This window comes from Coregonus lavaretus (genome assembly GCF_964263955.1).
Source record: "Coregonus lavaretus genome assembly, chromosome: 31".
Lineage (NCBI taxonomy): Eukaryota > Metazoa > Chordata > Actinopteri > Salmoniformes > Salmonidae > Coregonus > Coregonus lavaretus.
Genome location: NC_140018.1, coordinates 36,965,898 through 36,986,706, shown reverse-complemented (window position 1 = coordinate 36,986,706; position 20,809 = coordinate 36,965,898). Strand labels below are relative to the sequence as shown.

Genomic DNA, 20,809 nt, shown 5'->3' with positions numbered 1-20,809 from the left:
GTAAGTCTTCACAAGGTTTTCACACACTGTTGCTGGTATTTTGGCCCATTCCTCCATGCAGATCTCCTCTAGAGCAGTGATGTTTTGGGGCTGTCGCTGGGCAACACAGACTTTCAACTCCCTCCAAAGATTTTCTATGGGGTTGAGATCTGGAGACTCCAGGACCTTGAAATGCTTCTTACGAAGCCACTCCTTCGTTGCCCGGGCGGTGTGTTTGGGATCATTGTCATGCTGAAAGACCCAGCCACGTTTCATCTTCAATGAGGAGGTTTTCACTCAAATTCTCACGATACATGGCCCCATTCATTTTTCCTTTACACGGATCAGTCGTCCTGGTCCCTTTGCAGAAAAACAGCCCCAAAGGATGATGTTTTCACTCCCATGCTTCACAGTAGGTATGGTGTTCTTTGGATGCAACTCAGCATTCTTTGTCCTCCAAACACGACAAGTTGAGTTTTTACCAAAAAGTTCTATTTTGGTTTCATCTGACCATATGACTTTCTCCCAATCCTCTTCTGGATGCACTCTAGCAAACTTCAGACGGGCCTGGACATGTACTGGCTTAAGCAGGGGGACACGTCTAGCACTGCAGGATTTGAGTCCCTGGTGGCGTAGTGTGTTACTGATGGTAGGCTTTGTTACTTTGGTCCCAGCTCTCTGCAGGTCATTCACTAGGTCCCCCCGTGTGGTTCTGGGATTTTTGCTCACCGTTCTTGTGATCATTTTGACCCCAAGGGGTGAGATCTTGCGTGGAGCCCCAGATCGAGGGAGATTATCAGTGGTCTTGTATGTCTTCCATTTCCTAATAATTGCTCCCACAGTTGATTTCTTCAAACCAAGCTGCTTACCTATTGCAGATTCAGTCTTCCCAACCTGGTGCAGGTCTACAATTTTGTTTCTGGTGTCCTTTGACAGCTCTTTGGTCTTGGCCATAGTGGAGTTTGGAGTGTGACTGTTTGAGGTTGTGGACAGGTGTCTTTTATACTGATAACAAGTTCAAACAGGTGCCATTAATACAGGTAACGAGTGGAGGACAGAGGAGCCTCTTAAAGAAGAAGTTACTGGTCTGTGAGAGCCAGAAATCTTGCTTGTTTGTAGTTGACCAAATACTTATTTTCCACCATAATTTGCAAATAAATTCATTAAAAATCCTACAATGTGATTTTCTGGATGTTCTTTTCTCAATTTGTCTGTCATAGTTGACGTGTACCTATGATGAAAATGACAGGCCTCTCTCATCTTTTTAAGTGGGAGAACATGCACAATTGGTGGCTGACTAAATACTTTTTTTCCCCACTGTACGCTGCTACTCCGCTGATCATATATTCTGATGCCTAGTCACCTCACCCCTATATAATTTATATCTACCCCTACCACTCCAGTATCCCTGCGCATTGTAAATATGGTATTGGCACTGACCCTGTATATAGCTTACTTACTTTCTCATGTTCTTATTTCTATTGTGTTTTTGTTCTACTTTACTTTATTTTATAGTACTATGGATATTGATTACTGCATTGTTGGGAAAGAGCTTGCAAGAAAGGCATTTCACTACTTGTGCACGTGACAATAAAACTTGAAACACACACTCACGTCACCCTTCTGGAAAAACCTGTTTTGATCGCAAGTCTAGGAAGACAGCCACACCTTTTCCATTAATCGTAAGTTTACCAAATCTATCACTTTTCCTTGTTTTGTTTTTTTGGTGCATGAAGCAAGGGATAACAATAGAGTGTACAAAACATTAGGAACACCTGGTCTTTCCATGACATACATTTACATTTTACATTTCAGTCATTTAGCAGACGCTCTTATCCAGAGCGACTTACAGTTAGTGAGTGCATACATTTTCCATACTGACCAGGTGAATCCAGGTGAAATCTATAATACCTTATTGATGTCACAGGTTAAAGAAGGATTTTTAAGCCTTGAGACAATTGAGACATGGATTGTGTATGTGTGCCATTCAGAGTGTGAATGGGCAAGACAAAATATTTAAGTGCATTTGAATGGGGTATGGTAGTAGGTGCCAGGCGCACCAGTTTGAGTGTGTCAAGAACCACAACGCTGCTGGATTTTTCAAGCTCAACACTTTCCTATTTGTATCAAGAATGGTTCACCACCCAAAGGACATCCAGCCAACTTGACACAACTGTGGGAAGCATTGGAGTCAACATGGGCCAGCATCCCTGTGGAACGCTTTCGACACCTTGTAGAGTCCATGCCCCAATGAATTGAGGCTGTTCTGACGGCAAAAAGGGGTGCAACACAATATTAGAAAGGTGTTCCTAATGTTTTGTACATAGTGTATATTCTTATGAAACGATCAAATATCTCTGTTCGATCCATATCTTTTACAGACTTTATTCTATAAAAGAGCAGTATATCCCTCTTCATGCCTAATAGGTAGTGGTCTGTGATGCATCGGTTGAATGTTAGCCAATGTGTTGCATTGCAGTCGGTCCAGGTGAAAACACATACCTACCTAGTCAGCAGTTCCACTCTCTAAACTACATATATCAGATAAAGGCTATGCCCGACACACCTTACAGATCCTGCAATTAGGGGGTTTGAGTGTACACACACACACACCCACACACACTCCATTGGGTTGGGTTCATTTAAGTCTCTACCCTCCATCTCTGTGTTTATCCCCGCTGTCTGGCGGAGTTGTTGTGTTTTCACTGAAGCGTTGCACACAAACATCTAACAAACGTAGACCAGATCTGTTTCACATGTCAGTGTTGGATTACAGACTGAGCCCACCTCTACTCTATATGGCTAAGTACAGAGGGGATATACAGACTTATGCAGACAGTTTGTTGGTTGAGTGCATTCAGGGGACCTATGCACAGTGTTCATTATGGAGCTAAGTAATCAGATAATCGTGTGCTCAACTACTACTCAAACAACTCAACCTCAGCTCACCTTTATTTTAGCAAACCTAAACTAAAGAGTCTAAAGCCACCTACACTGCACAATTTTCTCAATCCTTTCACAGTACACAATACTCAATAGTCCTAGTATCAGATTTGGAGAGTCCATGTCGAACATGACATTTGTGGCAAATATTGTGTATTGTGAAAACAGTTTAAACTGTGAGAGAACTCACTATGATCATATGCAGATGTTTCCAGTTGTAAATGGATTGAACACAATTCAGGAGTCTCCGGAAATGTCTCCTGAAATTCCCCTAAAAGATCTATTCCCGTAGTGATGTGACTCTTTTCCCTCAATGTCAGTAAGACCAAGGAGTTGATTGTGGACTATAGATGGCTAGCAGTTGCGTCACAAGTCACTTAGCAACTGCACCAGGCGCCATGTTGGAAGACCAGAATCAGTCTGGTAGGGAAGTCCTCCAATCGTCCACATGGCTGGCTGTGTTTTTCTACCACCTGAAACTTCTGGAAGATTGCCCATTATTTCCTTTTTCTAAGGACCCAGGTAGTGGGAGAACCTATTCAAGTAAGTAAATATATTTAGAAAATTATAGCTACAGGAACTATGTGTGCAGGCTCAATTGAGCTGCTAATGTATTGTTCGCCAGCTAGCTAACTTTACATACTGTCTCCCGAGTGGCGCAGTGGTCTAAGGCACTGCATCGCAGTGCTAGCTGTGCCACTAGAGATCTTGGTTCGAATCCAGGCTCTGTCGTAGCCGGCCGCGACCGGGAGACCCATGGGGCGGCGCACAATTGGCCCATCGTCGTCCAGGGTAGGGGAGGGAATGGCTGGCAGGGATGTAGCTCAGTTGGTAGAGCATGGCGTTTGCAACGCCAGGGTTGTGGGTTCGATTCCCAAGATAAGAGAGTCTGCTAAATGACTAAAATGTATACAGTAGCTAGCCAAGTGAATTAAATATCACCAGCTAGCAACTTCATATTAGCTAGTTAGCTAGATATCTTGCTGTATTTATCGTTGTAACTTGAAAGGCATTTGTAGCTAGGGAGCTAGCTAGCTAACAACCATGGAATATGGTGAAAGGATTGCTAGGAGTTCCAGCTGTCAGAGAAGGGAGAGTAGGCCACTCTCAATAGGGAGAAGATTCTCCAGGACAGAGAGATACGATTTAGCAACATAATATTTAGTGATGTCTAATTTGAATATAATGCAGCCTGCTTCTTTGTGATGTTTTCTGTCCTCTGATACAGAGAGCTGTGAAACAATGTCTGCAGATGAAGAGGTCCCATTGAATGTCCCAAGAGAATAAGGGTACATCCTTGTATACCATGGATTATATGTGTACCTATGTTACCAAAGTTTGTAAACAGAAATACAGTTTCAAAGTCACACACAATGTATAAATCTATTACAACTGGAGCAGGCCAACTCTGCTGGGTGTGCAGGCTTCTGTTCCAGCCCAGCACTAACACACCTGATTAAATTTATCAAACCTAATTAGTTGATAATCAAGTGTGCTATTGCTGTGCTGATACAGACGTCTGCTCATCCAGTAAATCAGGGATCAGTGCAGCGAGGTTGGCGACCTCTGGTATTGACTTTTTATTGTTCACCTGAAATGATGCTTTAGATCAAATAGCCTACTTGTTACTAAGATGTCTAACATTTACATATGATTTAGCTTACTTGTACACTTTGAAATATTGTTTAAACTTGTTTTAATTATTAACTTAAAACTATTATTCAAGGTGAACTAGTGTCAATGTTGATTGATCACAATCATGCAATAAAGAGGGGAAGGGAATCTGTCTCTAATTTGTCTGTTTTTGTGTTGTATTCTCAAATGAACATGACCTTTTTGTTCAGTCATAAGCTCTCCAATTAGTTTTATTTGATTGTCATTATTTTTTCAGGATATCAGCCATGTGAACCCATTCTGCAGCTGATAATGGCATGCAACGCCAATGCATCCATAGGCCTACAGCAGTGGTTCCCAACTCCAGTCCTTGAGTACCCCCAACAGCACACATTTTTGTTGTAGTCCCGGACAAACATACCTGATTCAACTCATTGAGGGCCTGATGATTAGTTGACAAGTTGAATCAGGTGTGCTTATCTGGGGCGACAATAAATAGAATAAAACTTTATTGTCCATCCAGGATGGACATTTTTCTTTGGCATCACCTTCCATTAAAAGGATCACATACACATACATTCATTCTCACATCATACACATTTAAACCAGTCAGTCTATCATGTTGCATGCACTAAAAACATAGAGGACATTAATACATTCACTCACAACCGACCGTTGTCCGAACTGCACTGGATAGATAAGTACATATACTGATACAATTTACTTTGCATTTAGTAGTCCAACAGCACAAGGAACGAATGACTGTTTGAACACGTTCTTCTTGACCATGGGCATTCTGAAGGGCCTGCCAGATGGAAGCCTCTCGAACTGAGGGTATAGAGGGTGGGAGGGGTCGCCAATGACAGCCACTGTGTACTGTTGGGGGTACTCGAGGACCGAAGTTATGAACCACTGGCCTGCAGTATGATGGCATTAGCCCAGGGGTGTCAAGCTCATTCCATGGAGGGCCTAGTGTCTGCAGGTTTTTGTTTTTTCCTTTCAATTAAGACCTACACAACCAGGTGAGCGGAGTTCTTTAATAATTAGTGAACTTAATTCATCAATCAAGTACAAGAGAGGAGCGAAAACCCGCAGACACTCGGCCTTCCGTGGAATGAGTTTGACACGTGCGGATGCCTAGTCATTTTACCCTGCCTTCATGTACATACTGTATCTACCTCAAGTACCTCGTACCTCTGCACATTGATCTGGTACTGGTACTCCCTGTGTATACTGTAGCTCCATTCTTGTGTATTTTATTTTAATTCCTCTTGTGTTAGTTACTATTTAATGTTTTATTATTATTTCTAAACTCTGCATCGTTGGGAAAGGTTCGTAAGCAATCATTTGGGAAAGGTTCATAAGCAAGCATTTCACTGTGAAGTCTACACCAGTTGTATTTGGCGCATGTGATAAATAACATTTTATTTGAGCTGGACAGAACCAAGTGGAATGCTGTTCTGAGTCACTAGTAGTAGTAGTAGTAGTGTCATATACAGTTACACAGTGTAGGCATATTAGTAAACCGACCATATGTTGACAGGGAGACCACAGCCATGGAGGAAATGTGTGTGTGTGACTCAGTAGTCCACCCACAGCAGGGTTTCCCAAACTCAGGCCTGGAGCCCTTCCTGGGTGCACATTTTGGTTTTTGCCCTAGCACTACACAGCTGATACAAATAATCAAAGCTTGATGATGAGTTGGTTATTTGAATCAGCTGTGTAGTGCTAGGGCAAAATACTAAACGTGCACCCAGGGGGGGCCCTAGGACCGAGTTTGGGAAACCCTGACCCACAGTACTCTGGAAACACTTGACACACTCTACTCTTACCAATCACTGAATGCAACACAGCTGTAGATATGACAACACACATTCTTGAGCACTTGGCAGCCATATTAGGTTGTTTTCATGTGTTGTTTACCTGGAGTAGTTACAGTGCTATGGAAAAGTATTTGCCCCCTTTCTAATTTTCTCTACTTTTGCATATTTGTGATACTGAATGTTATCAGATCTTCAACCAAAACCTAATATTAGATAAAGGGAACATAAGTGAACAAATAACACAACAATTACATATTTATTTAATTTATTTCATAAACAAAGTTATGCAACACCCAATTCCCCTGTGTGAAAAAGTAACTGCCCCCTTACACTCAATAACTGGTTGTGCCACCTTTAGCTGCAATGACTCCATACAAATGCTTCCTGTAGTTGTTGATCAGTCTCTCACGTCGCTGTGGAGGAATTTTGGCCCACTCTTCCATGCAGAACTGCTTTAACTCAGTGACGTGTGGGTTTTCAAGCATGAACTGCTCGTTTCAAGTCCTGCCACAACATCTCAATTGGGATTAGGTCTGGACTTTGACTAGGCCATTCCAAAACTTCAAATTTGTTGCTTTTTAGCAATTTTCATGTAGACTTGATTGTGTGTTTTGGATTATTGTCTTGCTGCATGACCCAGCTGCGCTTCAGCTTCAGCTCACAGACGGATGGTCTGACATTCTCCTGTAGAATTCTCCGATACAGAGCAGAATTCATGGTTCCTTCTATTAAGGCAAGTCGTCCAGGTCCTGAGGCAGCAAAGCATCCCCAAACCATCACACCACCACCACCATGCTTGAACTTTGGTATGATGTTCTTACTGTGGAATGCAGTGTTTGGTTTTCGCCAGGCGTAATGGAACCCATCTCGTCCAAAAAGTTGACTCAAGTTTGCCAAAAAGCACCTGGATGATCATCAAGACTCTTGGAAGAATGTTCTATGGACAGATGATTCAAAAGTATAACTTTTTGGACGACATGGTTCCAGTAATGCCTGGCGAAAACCAAACTCTGCATTCCACAGTAAGAACAAGTCATTGCAGCTAAAGGTAGCACAACCAGCTATTGAGTGTAAGGGGGCAATTACTTTTTCACACAGGGGAATTGGGTGTTGCATAACTTTGTTTATGAAATAAGTGAAATAAATATGTAATTGTTGTGTTATTTGTTCACTTATGTTCCCTTTATCTAATATTAAGTTTTGATTAAAGATCTGATAACATTCAGTATCACAAATATGCAAAAGTGGAGAAAATTAGAAAGGGGGCAAAAACTTTTTCATAGCACTGTACATATGTGCGGTTTGACTCAGTGAGATTTTCAGTGAATGAATGTTGATTCTCTGGCACTGTATCTTCATAGAACTGTGTGTTTACGTACATTCCTGCCTGCCAATGATTTATATATACACTAGATGACTGACAGGGGGTGCTGTTTTGAAGCCACTGCACCTCCAAGTTGGCACTACCCCACCATTGAAAAACATATTTTGGAAGCTATAGAAATGCATTTATTAATGCGTACATGTTCTTTAAAGTATAATTTTTCAAAAGTTATAATGTTACTGTCCCCACTACAACAAAACATTTTGTCCTTTAAACATTTAAATGACATACTGTAGAATTCCATTCATTCCTACGGAGGACTGCTTCTTCTGGGGAGTGCCAGATGTGCCCTTGAACAAGGCTCTTAACCCTCATTTGCTCCAGGGGCACCGTCCTACTATGGCTGACCCTGTTAAACAACACATTTCATTGCACCTATCCGGTGTATGTGACAATAAAAAACATATTATCTTAATATGGCCGACCGGTGGCTTCAAAGCCTCTCATTGGCCAATACATAGCATCAGCAATCCAGGGTTTATATACATCATTGTTGCCTGCTTGCCTGCGTGCATGTATCTGATCATAAGAGTCTGACCCCAATGTCAATGTCCCGTTTGCTATCCCCCCAGGAAAGAAGAAGCGAGGGAGGGAGTCTGGTTCCTACTCTGGGGAGGTGAAGACAAACGAGGGAGGATTGGAGGACAAAGCCCCCAGGCTGCCGGACATGAACCCTGTGATCAACGCTACAACGGGCAGCACCGACATGGCCCTTATCAGTAGCTCACTGGCAGCCTACAACTATATAGCAGGTACAGCAACGTTCACACAACGTTTACAGCAACATAGCAAGTACAGCGTTCACACAACTTACACCTTCATAGCCGGTTCAACGTTCAAACAACATTACAGCAACATATTAAGTACAATGCTCACACAACCTACAGTGGGGAAAAAAAGTATTTAGTCAGCCACCAACTGTGCAAGTTCTCCCACTTAAAAAGATGAGAGAGGCCTGTAATTTTCATCATAGGTACACGTCAACTATGACAGACAAATTGAGGGAAAAAAATCCAGAAAATCACATTGTAGGATTTTTAATGAATTTATTTGCAAATTATGGTGGAAAATAAGTATTTGGTCACCTACAAACAAGCAAGATTTCTGGCTCTCACAGACCTGTAACTTCTTCTTTAAGAGGCTCCTCTGTCCTCCACTCGTTACCTGTATTAATGGCACCTGTTTGAACTTGTTATCAGTATAAAAGACACCTGTCCACAACCTCAAACAGTCACACTCCAAACTCCACTATGGCCAAGACCAAAGAGCTGTCAAAGGACACCAGAAACAAAATTGTAGACCTGCACCAGGCTGGGAAGACTGAATCTGCAATAGGTAAGCAGCTTGGTTTGAAGAAATCAACTGTGGGAGCAATTATTAGGAAATGGAAGACATACAAGACCACTGATAATCTCCCTCGATCTGGGGCTCCACGCAAGATCTCACCCCGTGGGGTCAAAATGATCACAAGAACGGTGAGCAAAAATCCCAGAACCACACGGGGGGACCTAGTGAATGACCTGCAGAGAGCTGGGACCAAAGTAACAAAGCCTACCATCAGTAACACACTACGCCGCCAGGGACTCAAATCCTGCAGTGCTAGACGTGTCCCCCTGCTTAAGCCAGTACATGTCCAGGCCCGTCTGAAGTTTGCTAGAGTGCATCCAGAAGAGGATTGGGAGAATGTCATATGGTCAGATGAAACCAAAATATAACTTTTTGGTAAAAACTCAACTCGTCGTGTTTGGAGGACAAAGAATGCTGAGTTGCATCCAAAGAACACCATACCTACTGTGAAGCATGGGAGTGAAAACATCATACTTTGGGGCTGTTTTTCTGCAAAGGGACCAGGACGACTGATCCGTGTAAAGGAAAGAATGAATGGGGCCATGTATCGTGAGATTTTGAGTGAAAACCTCCTTCCATCAGCAAGGGCATTGAAGATGAAACGTGGCTGGGTCTTTCAGCATGACAATGATCCCAAACACACCGCCCGGGCAACGAAGGAGTGGCTTCGTAAGAAGCATTTCAAGGTCCTGGAGTCTCCAGATCTCAACCCCATAGAAAATCTTTGGAGGGAGTTGAAAGTCTGTGTTGCCCAGCGACAGCCCCAAAACATCACTGCTCTAGAGGAGATCTGCATGGAGGAATGGGCCAAAATACCAGCAACAGTGTGTGAAAACCTTGTGAAGACTTACAGAAAACGTTTGACCTGTGTCATTGCCAACAAAGGGTATATAACAAAGTATTGAGAAACTTTTGTTATTGACCAAATACTTATTTTCCACCATAATTTGCAAATAAATTCATTAAAAATCCAATTGGTGGCTGACTAAATACTTTTTTCCCCCACTGTACATCTATAAAGCAGGTACAGCAACGTTCACACAACATTACACCAACAAAGCAAGAACAACGTTCACACAAAATTACACCAACAAAGCAAGAACAACGTTCACACAACGTACCCCTTTATAGCAGGTTACACGTTCACGCAACCTACAGCTTCAGAGCAGGTACAGCTATGTTCACACAACATTACAGCAACTTTGCATATAAAGCTAAGTTTACACAACATTACAGCAACTTTGCATGTACAGAAACATTCACACAACATTACACCAACATAGCAAGTACAGCAACGTTCACACAACGTTACACCAACAAAGCAAGAACAACGTTCACACAACGGACCCCTTTATAGCAGGTTAAACGTTCACACAACCTACAGCTTCAGAGCAGGTACAGCTACATTCACACAACATTACAGCAACTTTGCATGTACAGCAACATTCACACAATCTCTTAGATGACAGTGAGGTAGAGAAGGGGTTAAGGTTGGGCTCTGAGCAGTGGCGATTTTAGCATGTAAATCTTGGTGGGGCAACAACAACAAAAAAATATGTGGGATGCATGCCAGCAAAGCCACTACACAACACTAAACAATACATTAATTGCACTACAACGGTGACAAACGGTGCCCACAAACTGTTAGGGCCTACATAAAGCTGTCCCAACATTTTACCACTGCTACACCTGGCTATCAGCGGAGCCTTGTCTGGCAGCGAAACAGTTCATTCATCCTCATTTACTGCCTTTTAAAACAACATAGCTGATATGGCTGACTTGCTTAAACAAATGTGGTTTCTAATGACAATTGAGATGTACAAACTATGGCATAAAGGGACGCCAAGCGGATAAGAGGCAATCCGTCATTTGGATTAAGACATTCATGAGCGAGCTAGGACGGACGTAGTCAATATAACTATTTGTTCAGCACTTTTGAAATGTACAGTCAGAATTCAGAACATGGGCCGTTCTTATGGTGTTCTCCCTGTACACCAAGTCAGAACCGTAGGATAAATAAATGGGGCATATAAGCAGACAATAAAAGCTCTTACAATATTCGATGATTACATTTATCTATAACAGGTTATAGGCTACATGTGTACCACCAAGTCAGAACAGTAGGCAAAATTATGAGGGGTAAATAGACCAAATGATTAGGGTGAGGCACATGGGATACTAACAGCCTACTACACAACATACACTTAGTATGACTTTCTTATCTACAGTATACATATCTCCCTGGCATATTACATCATTGATGCAGCAGCATACAATACATTTTTTAACTCACCTTGTTGTGCTGTGCTCACTTGTACAGGAAGGTGACGTGGCGGTCCTTTGTGGGCAAATTTTGTCGTCAAAGTCTGGCATTCTCTGGATTTATGGTGCTTTCAAGACAACTTGGAACTCTGGAAAAAAAAACAAGGTTGAATCATGATGACGTCATTGATCTTCAGGTTGAAGCTCTAGAAAGAGGCCCGAGTTCCGGATTTACAATTCCGAGTTGGATGACCGTTCAAAACGTATTTTCACAGTTGGAGCTCGTTTTTTCCAGACTTCCCAGTTGTCTTGAACTCACTGAAGTCAAGTTTTCGCAGTTCCGAGTTAACAGTTGTTTTGAGCACGGCACAAATCATGCTTCATTGACAGCATGGCCAATGTTGAATGTTTATAATTTTACATTTGGAAAAGAGACCCTTAATCACAGATTTGGGGCCACTCCACTGAATAGCAGACAAGTGATTGCTTTGCAATGCTTGCAGTTAGCCACTGTCACTGATTCCTTCCAAACCACTCATTGTTGAATTTGCGATTTCCAGCTTGTTGTATAATGTTTATGTCCATTGGCCGATGAGCATCGATACGTTTTATCTATAATTTCTCTTCATTATTTCTCTTCATATGACAAGGATTAAAAAGGATTTTCCAGTAGATTGTCGACTTGATTCATGATGATGACTGCTAGCTAAGATTTTGAAAGTATGATGTTGACATGATCAGTGCAATCAAAGCTACTGTAGATATAATGTGATTTGCCATCATTTTATCTGTGGCCAATGACCTTGAGCCTTCTTGGATGGGCACTTCTAATGTAACTCTATGGCAGCACCCAAGGGGCTTGAATTGTTTAGCTCTACCCTTAGACTTGGCGGTGACGTACTGACCCCACAAGTGACAGAACACTGAGCTAACCATGGCGCAACTAGAGAACATTACCAACACCTAGGCACTGTATTTTCCGCTGGCTGCCTCACCACCACAGACAGCACTGCGTGTCTATGTATGTGGATGACTCGAGAGAGAGAGAGAGAGAGAGAGAGAGAGAGAGAGAGAGAGAGAGAGAGAGAGAGAGAGAGAGAGAGAGAGAGAGAGAGAGAGAGAGAGAGAGAGAGAGAGAGAGAGAGAGAGAGAGAGAGAGAGAGAGAGAGAGAGAGAGAGAGAGAGAGAGAGAGAGAGAGAGAGAGAGAGAGAGAGAGAGAGAGAGAGAGAGAGAGAGAGAGAGAGAGAGAGAGAGAGAGAGAGAGAGAGAGAGAGAGAGAGAGAGAGAGAGAGAGAGAGAGAGAGAGAGAGAGAGAGAGAGAGAGAGAGAGAGAGAGAGAGAGAGAGAGAGAGAGACCTTGTATCCACTTTTAACTCTCGGGAAGCCTAAGAAAATAGACAGACAGCCTCGGCCCTCAACTGAACAAAACTCAAACCTTTCATCCCAGACAAAGTATTTCCTCTTCCTTTACCTCCCACTCATATGGCCAAATAAACACAGTTACTGCATGGTGAGGTATACACACAGTACACACACCACGGTACATAGCATTGCAGCCTGCTTAAGCCCTGGGCTTAACGCAAATAAATTACACACAAACATATACAGGAGATACTTCAGTGAGGTAAAATGTTCTGTATGCTCTTTCTCTCCCTCTCTTACACACACACTCTCTTGCTCGCTCTCTCCCTCCCTCCATCTTTCTCTCTCTCTATCAGCCTGTGTGAGCTCCCCCTGTGATTTAACCGCTATTGTCTGTCCCAGTCTCTGTGGTCATGGGAGCAGAAGTACAGATTATTTCATTTCATATCGTACCTCTGTGTTCAAAATGATTTACTGAGCAGATTTACTGAGCAGAATGAGTAAGTTCAGCAAAACAGGCCGAGCAAGTCAGAGTTAAATTAGTTTTTGCTTTCAAAGGCAAGATGTTGAAATGTATGAGCTACATATGAACCATTTGGCTCTATATATGACAGTATTTGACTATTTATCTCTCTCCCCTCCTCTCTCTCTCTATCTCCTCCCCTCTCTCTCCCCGTCCCTTTTCCTACAGACCACCCAGAGCGCGCAGCCCTCTACTTTATGTGCGGCGTGTGCCTGGGCCTCTTCCTCACCCTGTTTGCTCTGGTGGTCCAGATCTCGTGCCGCACCGACTGCCAGCCTCGCCGCCGCTGCCCTGGCACCACCACCAAGAATGGCCTGCGGCCCACCGACTCCTCATCCGACTCCAGCGACTCGGACTCAGACTGGGAAACCACGTCGGACCTGTCGGCACGCCGCCACCGCCGCTTCGAGCGCACACTCAACATGAACGTGTTCACGTCTGCGGAGGAGCTGGAGCGGGCACAGCGGCTGGAGGAGAGGGAGAGGATAATACGAGAGATCTGGATGAACGGTCAACCCGACATACCTGGGACGCGCAGCCTCAACCGCTATTATTGAGGCAGGACCGCAAATGAACCGCTACTAGATCTAGAAAGGGGGCTGTGAAGGTTGGAGCGCAGTACTTGAGATGGGATGTGTAGGACCACAAATGGACCACTCGGGTTTGGGGATGGGGGGGGAAGGGGACCCACCACCGGACCTGGTTTTCAGAGGTGTGCATGATCACAATAGGACCAATTTGGACTGCGGTGGTTTGGAACCGCACGATGGAGCACAGTGACGCTTGCAGACTAGGAAGGATAAATATCCCCCTCTGTCTGGAAAATGTATGCACTCACTAACTGTAAGTCGCTCTGGATAAGAGCGTCTGCTAAATGACTAAAATGTTTTAGAAAATTATGTCTGTCTGTCTGTCTCCGTGTGGGTACTGTAAAGCAAAAAAAAAACTCTGTTAATGCAGTGAGAATAAGCTCCTACTTCACAGCATGGTAAGCTTGACCCGGAGCCTGCCTTTCATTGGTGGAGGCTGAAGGTGAAAGGTCAGCTAACTGCACTGCCTCGCATTTTACCTCATCGCACCCTCCTGAAGTGGAGGATCTTGGGATACTGAGGCTGTGAAGCCTGAAAGGTCAAAGGTGACTTAAGGACAGTTGCCAATGTTACTCCAGTGTTGCCTAGTGGATATTGAGAATTGGGCAACTCTGAAAGTGTGCAGCTTGCTTTTAGCTCACTCACCCTCCAGTATTCAAATGGACGATTGGCTTTAGGAGAGGCGTAACACGTACAGTGAAATGGACATCATGACACTCAAAGTGAAAAGGATAGCGTTACACTCACAGTGAAATGGACAGCATTACACAAAGTGAAATTTACAGCGTCACACTTACAGTAAAATTGGACAGTGGGATAGTGGACCAACAACGTTACAGACAATCTTTAAGAGGAAAATGAACATGAACTTTTCAACTTTGAACCAAAAATCTGTTTTTTGGAATTCTTCTCAAACCTTTTATGAAATCTATTTTATATAATATTAAATAGTTTTATTGTTGTGTATTTTTTTCTTTACTGTTATTATTATGAGATATTTTTATACAAAGCTTGTCTGGCACCTCAGGGATGCAATCCTAGGGGAGTCCAAATTCACCCTATTTCCTTTATAGTGCACTACTTTTGGCTAGAGTCTTATAAGCCTCTGGCAAAGCTCTGGCCAAAATGTGTGCACTACATAGGGAATAGGGTGCCATTTTGGACGTAGACCCTAGAGTTTCTGTGTATGGTAGTTTCTATTTGCTTCTTAAGAAGAGGATTGGGGCCCGAATTAATAAAACGTCTCATTGTAGGAGTGCTGATCTAGGATCAGGTCCCCCCTGTCCATGTAATCTTATTCATTATGATATAAAAGGCAAAACTGATCCTAGATTAGCACTCTTAATCTGAGTCAATTTATGAATACAGGCCCTGTACAATACTCCAGATGTCAGCATTTAAAAAAGAAAGAAAAAACACCATGTAAAACACCTCAAAGAGGTCAAGCGATTTAATAAGCTTTTTTTTTTTATGTTTTAATATGCACAGTGCACTGCCTTACCCAGCAACAAGGATGTCTGTTGGTGGAAAAGGTACTCCAGTCAAGCTATTATATTAGTAATCGATCAATCAGTCAATTGCAATAATCTTTTTCAGTTTACCAATTTGTTGTTTCTCATTTTGTCAAACAGGCTTTTGTGTGTGTGTTGTCCACATGAAAATGGCAAGGCTGGCCTTAGATCAGTTTTGTCATGCCAATGGCCATAGGACATGTCAAGACAGCACAAACAGATCTAGGACCACAGGCAAGGAAATGGCTAAAAAAAGGTGTAAAAAAAATTACATTGCACTTGCTACAGAACACAATCATGTTAATTTACCTACCAGTGAAAGAGCTTCCTAAATATTACTGTGGTCATCAATACTAGGGTTAACCCTCACATGACACTGTAGTGCTATCTGTCAGGTTTTATTGTAATGATCATGTTGTTAATAATATAAGCTATTATCAATCCAGTTCAGTTGCACTGGGTGAACCATAGGAATCATGGTTTATCATAAGAAGTTTAGGATTTTCTTGACTGAAAGGTGATATGAGAACGCAGTGAAGAATCTTCACTCCAACTGCAATCATGTTTTTTTTATTGAAAAAGCTTATGTTTCAATTTGAATTGGACAGAAAATATGCCAATACAATAGCTGGTAAGTGAGACCAAAATATGACTCCTGTGCTTGGAATAAACTCTGTTGAAAATAAGGTCTTGACTTTTTATTTTTACCTAGCTATGTGAATTCACACAAATATTTGATCCACATCATCACAGTTCAGTGTATCAGGAAGATTGTGCGCCATCTGGCGGCGAAACATGCAACTTTCGTGCATTTTCTTTGAGCGATGTTAGTTTTGTTTATGTTTCCCATGGCAACTGATACTATTCCTTTCCTTAGTCACCTCACCCTATTTAAACCAGAGTTACATGGAAGTTCGCTTAAATAAAAGGTGAATATCCTGCTGGCTAAACCTTATAGTTTCTGTTCAGTAATTGTCCATTATTTCCAGGTTTAAAACAATTCTTTGAATGTTTGAATATTACAAGCTTGCCATTTTTGCCAGGAAACACCTTTCGGGATGTTACGGTAAGATGATTTTGTAGTTGAGCCGGTCATGTAAAATAAACATGCAACAGAAATGTAATGTGTCGTTATCTATCACGCTGTGGTCCACAGAGTGCATTTTGTCAGCTATTTTCTCATCATATGATTGAAGTTTTATATTAGCCTTCCCTGTTTGAATGAGTAACATTACTTACTGCAACTTGATACACTAGAAACGGACTACTGCATAAATGTTCCAGAAATTACAGTGTAAAACCATTAAGCTGTATACCTCTACTGCTAAGGTCAAAATAGCAAGCATATTTGACTCCTCCAAGTCACCTCTTAAAGGGGAATGAAAACACTAGAGCTGTGTCCTACTAAATTCGCCAAAATATTAGGTATATAAGCAGTGGACACTATTTCTGTGTTTTAGGGCCCATAATGCAATTCTTCAGAAGATGGGCGTGGCTTAACAACATTTTCAGATTTGAAGAAAAGTCAGATGAGAACAGATACAAATTCATTGCTTTAACTAATTATGACAAATGTTAAAATGTTGAGCAATGTAATAAAGTAATGACTTTTCAAATAAGTTACGTTGGCTGACAATTTGTTAGTTACGCTATCCTTACGAACCGCATAGCATTACAGCAGTATGTACCGGTATGTTAGCTAGTTACCTAAAGTTAGTTGGCTACTAATACATCGAACTTGCCAGAAGGTATATTAACTATCTGCTATCTAACTAACTAACCAACGTTTATTGACTTGATTATTCACATAATTCTTAGCTAAGTGGTATAGTCATGCGTTTCAATGGACATTGTTAATTCTGGCTATCTATTTCAGAGCACGCTCGTCTGAGTGTGCCAGAGTGCAGAATAGCTGATGAATTTACGAACACTCAACACCCGATGAATATGGCCGGTGTCAGTAAACGTCAGCAAAAAAAAGCATAATTAAATTGTTGCCAGCAGCACAGTTACAGTCACCAATGCTCTGGATAACATGAAAACAGCCTACCCAGCTCTGCTAGGGCGAGAAAAATGGTCAGAGTGAGGTGTTCTCATTTGTTTCTGGAAGTAGCTAGCCAACGTTAGCTTGGGTGCTTGACTGCCGTTGAACGCTCGGATCAACCGTACTCCTTGGCCAGAGCGTCCAGTGTGCGCTCTGAATTTACAATCTGACAACGCTGTGGATTTACGAATGCGCACTCTGGCACTCCAGATTGAATTTACGAACACACCCAAAATCGTAAAATGTCTAGCTAGTCATTTGTTATGCTAACAAGCTAGCAAGAGGTTGCATGGCAACAGCATCAACTTCCGGTAGACAGGCGAAACGCTAGTACGCTCAACTGAAACGATACCGTTCGTATACAGTATACTAAAATGAACTAATAGTATATAGTATATACTCATTAAGTATGTAGTATACAGTATGTAAGTATCTCGGCAAGACGGAGCTGCTCTTCCTCCCAGGGAAGGACTGCTCGCTCCATGATCTCGCCATCACGGTTGACAACTCCGTTGTGTCCACCTCCCAGAGTGCAAAGAACCTTGGCGTGACCCTGGACAACACCCTGTCGTTCTCCACTAACATCAAAGCGGTGACCCGATCCTGTAGGTTCATGCTCTACAACATTAGCAGAGTACGACCCTACCTTACACAGGAAGCGGCACAGGTCCTAATCCAGGCACTTGTCATCTCCCGTCTGGATTACTGCAACTCGCTGTTGGCTGGGCTCCCTGCCTGTGCCATTAAACCCCTACAACTCATCCAGAACGCTGCAGCCCGTCTGGTGTTCAACCTTCCCAAGTTCTCTCACGTCACCCCGCTCCTCCGCACACTCCACTGGCTTCCAGTTGAAGCTCGCATCTGCTACAAGACCATGGTGCTTGCCTACGGAGCTGTGAGGGGAACGGCCCCTCCTTACCTCCAGGCTCTAATTAGTCCCTACACCCAAACGAGGGCATTGCGTTCTTCCACCTCTGGCCTGCTGGTCCCCCCTACCTCTGCAGAAGCACAGTTCCCGCTCAGCCCAGTCAAAACTGTTCGCTGCTCTGGCACCCCAATGGTGGAACAAGCTCCCTCACGACGCCAGAACAGCGGAGTCACTGACCACCTTCCGGAGACACTTGAAACCCTACCTCTTTAAGGAATACCTGGGATAGTATAAAAGTAATCCTTCCAATCCCTGTACCTTTTGCAGAATATAAGTCTGTCCCTGATGTTTTTCCTGGAGAGAAGTGGCTTCTTCGCTGCCCTTCTTGACACCAGGCCATCCTCCAAAAGTCTTCGCCTCACTGTGCGTGCAGATGCACTCACACCTGCCTGCTGTCATTCCTGAGCAAGTTCTGCACTGGTGGTGCCCCGATCCCGCAGCTGAATCAACTTTAGGAGACGGTCCTGGCGCTTGCTGATGCCTTGTTCACAACAATTGAACCTCTCTGCTTGAAGTTCTTGATGATCCGAAAAATGGTTGATTTAGGTGCAATCTTACTAGCAGCAATATCTTTGCCTGTGAAGCCCTTTTTGTGCAAAGCAATGAGGATGGCACGTGTTTCTTTGCAGGTAACCATGGTTAACAGAGGAAGAACAATAATTTCAAGCACCACCCTCCTTTTAAAGCTTCCAGTCTGTTATTCTAACTCAATCAGCATGACAGAGTGATCTCCAGCCTTGTCCTGTGTTAACGAGAGAATCACTGACATGATGGCAGCTGGTCCTTTTGTGGCAGGGCTGAAATGCAGTGGAAATGTTTTTTGGGGATTAAGTTCATTTTCATGGCAAAGAGGGACTTTGCAATTAATTGCAATTCATCTGATCACTCTTCATGACATTCTGGAGTATATGCAAATTGCCATCATCAAAACTGAGGCAGCAGACTTTGTAAAAATGTGTCAATGACAGAATGTCAAAACTGTTCGTTGCTCTGGCACCCCAATGGTGGAACAAGGTCCCTCACAACGCCAGGACAGCGGAGTCACTCACCACCTTCCGGAGACACTTGAAACCCCACCTCTTTAAGGAATACCTGGGATAGGATAAGTTAATCCTTCTACACCCCCCCCCCCCCCCCAAAAAAAAAAAAAAAAACATATTGTAAAGTGGTTATCCCACTGGCTATAAGGTGAATGCACCAATTTGTAAATCGCTCTGGATAAGCGCGTCTGCTAAATTACGTAAATGTAAAATTCTCAAAACTTTTGACCACGACTGTACGGCGTGTTCCCTGCATGTGTCATTTCTTCCATAAGGCGCGCATACCCAGAAGCAAGTGGCATTTACATAGGGTTTGAGTTTGAATAAAACCAGTTAATTTAGTAAATCTAGCCTGTTGTAATTATTTTCAAGACATAGGCCTAGTACCTGCGCCTTATGTAAAAATAGTATGTTAGCTTGTCCACAATAACAACAGGTTCAAGGGTAACCAGATAAACTTCCTTTGAAGATAAAACACTTTCAACGCGCACAAACATCGTGTCCCTGTTGCTAGAGTAGTGACTTTAACTAGCTTTGGCTGCTATCTATTGGAAAGGAATGGTAACTACACTGGTCAGGTAGTTGGCAGTCAAAGGAGATTAATAATATATTACATTTAGCAGACGCCTTTATCCAAAGCGAACTGGGTACATGGTAGTGGAAACAGATCATAGAAACTGGATACAAAATACATAGCCAATTACAGGGTTATTAAGGTGTTTTTACAAGATCCAATGAAACAAGAGGATTCACATGAAAGGCTTGTGATTGCAAGTCTTTGCCTCATGTACAGACAAACAACAGTAACATACCTTAAATGGGCAATCAGCAGTTACTAAATCAATTTTTGCACTTATAAATTAATGATATGTAACCATTGATTCTTGAAGAATATAACTTATAAATGCCTCATGAGCTTAGGTCAACTGTCATACCCCATCAGAACCCCAAATATAAGCTTGTTTTACTCCAACATTTGTAAACAAAGAAAATGTAAACAAACACCATATAGCCTCAAAACATGGTTAAAACTATAATTTTGATATCATGGATGGTCAGTCCTTGCATCAATAGCTCTATGAATTTGAGAGTGGTTACATTTCTCCAGCTCCGAAAGAAGAGCAGGAAGGACACTTAGTTATTGTTTCTACTGGTGATTACCACCTTTAAGAAGTTAAGTTGCAGATTAAACAGACACCTAAATATGTTACAGATACTATAGAAATGTCCCATCACTCAGACAGTTAGTGAATACACAGCATGCAGCACAGCAAACAATCAATCAATCAAATGTATTTTACAAAGCCCTTTTTACATCAAAATAATAACCACAATAGATGGTGCAACAGTTCAACACCTCAGGAGCAAATGTCAGTTGGTTTTTCATAGCTGAGCATTCATAGGTCGAGACAGCAGGTCCGGGAGAGAGTCGAAACAGCAGGTCTGGGGCAAGGTAGC

At 42.6% G+C, this 20,809-nt stretch overlaps 1 protein-coding gene across 1 annotated transcript in view; it reads left to right on the top strand.

Annotated features, from left to right (window-relative positions):
• The window catches only part of LOC311106552 (protein eva-1 homolog C-like), a 208,412-nt gene extending 192,429 nt beyond the window's left edge, over positions 1–15,983 (top strand). Inside the window, exons 7-8 of the mRNA XM_084148932.1 lie at positions 8,316–8,495; positions 13,407–15,983. Of these exons, the coding sequence (XP_084005058.1) occupies positions 8,316–8,495; positions 13,407–13,795 (569 nt within the window). The 3' untranslated portion in view covers positions 13,796–15,983. The remainder of the gene's footprint in view (positions 1–8,315; positions 8,496–13,406) is intronic.
• The last annotated feature ends 4,826 nt before the right edge of the window (positions 15,984–20,809 follow it).